We start from the raw sequence: 4892 nt of genomic DNA on the forward strand, positions 1-4892 counted from the left end.
CTCCGGAGCGTCACGTGAAGCGACGTCCGTTTGTGATGACGCTGCACAGCTGATCGTCTGACAGCAGCCAGCTCTGTCCCCGTTATTTCCACACATACCCCCGCCTCTGTTAGTACACATTCACTGACACAAACATTTGTATCATCTGTTGTAGACCCCAATAAATAAAATAAGAACTCATTCTCAAAAAAGATAAACGCCATTCTTAAAATGTATAAACGAACAATAGTTTGATTAATACTGATTAGAGTGCACAATGGAAATAAAATAATTCAGAGAAATAAAAGAGATATGTTATCTATCAAAACGCAGTTTGATTAACATTCATTGGATTTCACACTTTGTTTGTTTGTGTGGATATGTAGCAAATTAACATTTTAAATAGCACTTAATGACTGACTGAATGGAAATGACAATAAATGAAAATGTAAAACGAAAAAAGCGATCATGAAAATGTTTCCAAAAAATGAATAAAATGATTTTTGACCACTTTGTTGTTCAGATATATCACATATTTGTAACTAAATGATACATGAATTGAAACAACACACGGTATAAACTGAGGAGTGACTCCCCTGTGAGGTTCATGTATTTTCTTCACTCGCTGAGAAACTGCTCTCATGTCAAGAAGCATCAGATCAGTGCATGCACTACATCTTCCAATCAGTGAGCGATACACAGTAAGGGGGCAGGGCGAGTATCTGAGGATTTCATCGGAGGATGGTCTGTGGTTCCTCGGTTATCGCTCCTCCATTATCGCTCCTCGCTCCTCCGGCAAAAATAAGGCCATTGGGACGCTACTCAAGATGGCGCAGACAAATCAACCTCCGGTGAGACCGAGACCGAGGAGCGAGGAAATGAAAAATAAGAGAAGTGAGAAGGGCCCATGGACTTTTTGAATCTACAGTTGCTCCATTTTGGCTTCCTGCGCCATTGAGCAGCTCTCATAGGAATGAACGGGGCCATCGTGTCCAGTTCTCTTTGCATATCCATGATATACACACACCCAATACCCAATGTGGACATACTTTACATCATTTTAAGTCAATGGTTACATGTAACCTTAATGTCTATTGTGTTTTAAAGCTGCATTTGTTAATATTTCGGGGATTTGAACAACAAGCTGAAAACCAACATTTGAAAATGTATCACCTTATAAATCAGGCTCGGCTTTTAGCCCTCTGATGTGGCTGTAAACTCTGCAAAGTTTGTGAGCATAAAGCCTAAAGAAGATATTCTGTGTGTCACTTACACGCCGCGAGGCAGCGTTCTGCCGCTGTGGTCGGACCCCCCGGGGCCCCAGATCCTGTTGTCAGGGACGGGCATCCCGCGGTTCTCACTCTCACCCACAAACAGAGAGTTTATCACCTGCTGGCGAGAGCCGTCATCGTCTGGGAACGTCCCTCCACTGCACACAGAGAGGGGGGGTTAGAGTGTCCAGGTGTCCAGCAGCAGTGTGTGTAGTGATAGTAGCATTGGTAGTAGCAGTGATTTTGAGATGCTTATTCTGTAAGTGTTTCACCGGGTTGAAGATAGGTAGATAGAATCAGCGCATACACAAAGGACAACTTTATGGGCCTGGTTATAGCCTTAAAGGTAGGGTAGGTAAGAATGGAGAAACCAGCTCGAGTGCGCTAGAATTTGAAAATACACAGCCGGAAAAAAATCTGCCACTACCTTACAGAGCCCCTCCTCCAACACACACGAACGCGCACATGACCAATGAGGGCACGAGATAAGTCTGTGCACAGATGGAAGGCTGACAGGCAGGTAGGTCATCCAGTTATTTTAGCCGGGCCGGCTCAGATGATTGATCGTGCTTTTTACAGTACTACGGCTTCCACAGATTACATTTATTTATGCATTTATTGTCAAAGCACTTCAGATATTCATTGCTATCGGGATGTTAAGAGCATTCCATGGAATATAACACAAAGTGTATCTCGAGCCGGTTTCTCTAACTTAACTACCCCTCCTTTTGAGTCTAAACTAAATGTCATAACCTAAAGGATCAGAGACGGAGCGGCAGCCTAGCTAACCTCCGCCAGATGAGAGGGTCCTTTATTATTCAAACATCACGATGAAGACATTTTAAGCCTATTTGGGTGAAATTCTGCTGTTTGATTACTTTACCTACAGTATTCAGTTATTTTCTCTTACCAAGGTACTGTTGGATACACTTTTATTTATGAAAGACAGGGTGTTAAAAACTGTGCATGTGTTTCTTGTTGAGCACACCAATATGTTTTAATTACAGCACGTAAGTTCATTGTGTCTGTTTTCACAGCAAGCAGATATATATAAAGGCTGCTCATACTGAGAATAAAAATCTGTGCAAACGAGTTAACAGCAGCCGAGGTGCTATCAACCCAGGAAAGTAATTATAGTTATTAATGTGCTGCCAGGGTTTATGGGGACCACACATATAAAAAAAATCAGTGGACAGCCAACACAAGATTTCATTAACTGTGTTATTGTTTTTTGTGTGTGTTTTCTGTTCTTCTTTTCTAACATCAGTTAACAGCAAGCATCAATGGTCCTGGTAAAATAACCGATGATGCAATGAAAAACACTTCTGTAATATATAATTTAGGTGCACTTTACACCTGTTGCAAGTGGCCATAATCTGTGTCCGTTTCTAAGAGCATCTTAAATTAAGATGTTTGGAAGACAACTGTTCATTTTATGAGCCAATAAAGCACACACATATTATTATTGACACTGCAGTAGATTAAATAATGTATTATTGTAGGGGCAAACACATCTACAGTATGACGTATTAAAAGTAAAACTATTATTTCATTAATCAAAAGTGCACTCTGGCTATGGTTGATACACCCCTCACTGTATACTGGACCTGTGGTATTTCTAAATCCCAGCAGTTAGTGATGTAGTTGGAGATCTGGAAAATGAGAAACCTGAGAGCTGAAACCATTTTGAATAATGAACGAACATTACATACCTCTGCAGTGTTCCCTTAAATTGCGGGCAAACTTTTATTAAATTGACAAAACGTCCATCTAACACCAGATGTCACTGCAGTTTGGCTGAAGCTTAAACTATGATCTATAGACCGTTTCAGGTTGATGTCCTATATATATCAGATATTTAATGTACGGGGGCAAACACTTAACAACGTCCTAAAACATTTCCATTTGGAGAAACATCTTCACCAACTTGACAACATGTGCAGCGTTTACTAAAAGCACCGCTAATAAAAAAACGCCTCCCCCTGTCACCGTTGGTCAAAGTTTGGATGCTAACGAGTTTAATGTCAATCGCCAAAGTAAATAGTTGTAATGTTAAAAGTCAAGTGTATGCATGTCGATGAAGCATTAACATATAAAACACTGATAAGCCAGGGATAAACCAGTATAAGTGTTGTTAACTGGCCAATGCCACCATTCTGACGCCGATCATCGATCTCTATGATACCGTTGGTTGACTAACCGTCATATTTGGGCTCAATTATTAAATATTGCCCAGTTTTCTTAATACTGATAAGATGGGCAAGCACCACATAATCTGTATTTACCCCCAGTCCAATGAAGCAGATATTTTCCCCCAGAAAGGGGCGGGGCCATGACATAGAGGGAAAGTTGCTCTGATGTATGTAGGCTCCCTGCTTTGAAAAGTCTTCTCACCAACTCCCTCCTCTGTGACCATCACACCCCTAAATTACTTTTCACACTGCATCAGAGCGCTCTTTTTCCCAGTGCACCTTAAACGCCTCCTTATAAGGTGTTTTCCAATTACTCTTACAGACAGACAGAGAGAGAGGATCCTGGAACGCCACAAATGCAAACAGAAGCCCACTATCCATATAAATATGAACCGTGGGGGGGGGGGTCTTACCTCGCCAGAGTGAGGCCGATGCCATTATCAGCAAATCTAAACAGGAAGGAGAGAATATTATCACTGCGACAGTCTGAGGTCTCGAGAGGAAAACACACACACACATACACACATGCAGACACACACAGTCTGTAGGCGATAGTTTTTATTAGATGGGGGGAATCTGTCATCAAATGTGCAAACAACAACCTGAGCTATATGAAACTAATAATGAGGATTCCCTGCAGAATTAAGCTAAATTGAAAGTTGACCACCTTCACTCAACAGACATTATTCACTCAGTTATTGATCAGTGTTAATATCACTGTATGAATGCATTTATACTCACTGGCAGTCGTCCAGCCACACGTCGCCCCCCCTCAGCCAGGCTCCATGGTCCTGGTTCTTATAGGCCACAAAGTGGTGGATCAGAGCCGGGACCCTGGGTTTGAAGGGATCAGCATCCTGGTGGGGGCCGTACCTGAAAGATGTAACACATCACACTGAGTGGAGAAAGACAGCGTTCACTGATAGCTATTTGATTGTTTTTACCATGACCATGCCATGTCTTTGTATGCTGCTGCAACACAAACATTTCTCAAATTGGGATCAATAAAAGTACTTCTTATCTTATTTTACATCTATTGTTTGTTAGTGCTGTAAATACGCAGGGCTGCAGAGAAACGACAAATAATCTTACTGTGTGTATGTCTGTCTACATTAAATTATATTTAGCTTTTCTGCAAAGCAACTGACAATATGTGCAATAAAACATAAAGGTTAAAACGCAGAACAACAAGAAAAATACAGATATATTCCCCACAAACCAGACAACCATTGTTAGGGCTGATGCAATTTTTTTCAAATAGGCTAAACTCTTTAAGTGTCTTTTTGTGTGTGTTTGGTTTAATGACCAAGGTACAGGCAAAACTAGTGGGTTATGTAGACTTTTCAATTAGTTGTAATATTACAGGTCCCAGAGTCCAGCTTGAAACAACTCATCGATCAACTCTTGGTCTCAGCTGCTGTCAGGGGACCAGATGTCCCGCTTTGTGCAG

The 4892-nt window shown here is 41.3% G+C and overlaps 1 protein-coding gene across 1 annotated transcript; it reads right to left on the reverse strand.

Moving 5' to 3' along the window:
• Positions 1–1248: 1248 nt before the first annotated feature.
• On the reverse strand, positions 1249–4315 carry LOC104944304 (cell migration-inducing and hyaluronan-binding protein-like; the record flags this gene model as incomplete). The annotated part of the gene is made up of 3 exons (XM_010769822.1): positions 1249–1408; positions 3856–3891; positions 4184–4315. Coding segments are annotated over 3 exons (328 nt in total), but the record flags the coding sequence as incomplete, so codon positions are not given.
• Between the last annotated feature and the right edge of the window lie 577 nt (positions 4316–4892).

The sequence above is a fragment of the Notothenia coriiceps genome, unplaced genomic scaffold (genome assembly GCF_000735185.1).
Source record: "Notothenia coriiceps isolate Sejong01 unplaced genomic scaffold, NC01 NC01_scaffold00007847, whole genome shotgun sequence".
NCBI classification, from domain to species: domain Eukaryota; kingdom Metazoa; phylum Chordata; class Actinopteri; order Perciformes; family Nototheniidae; genus Notothenia; species Notothenia coriiceps.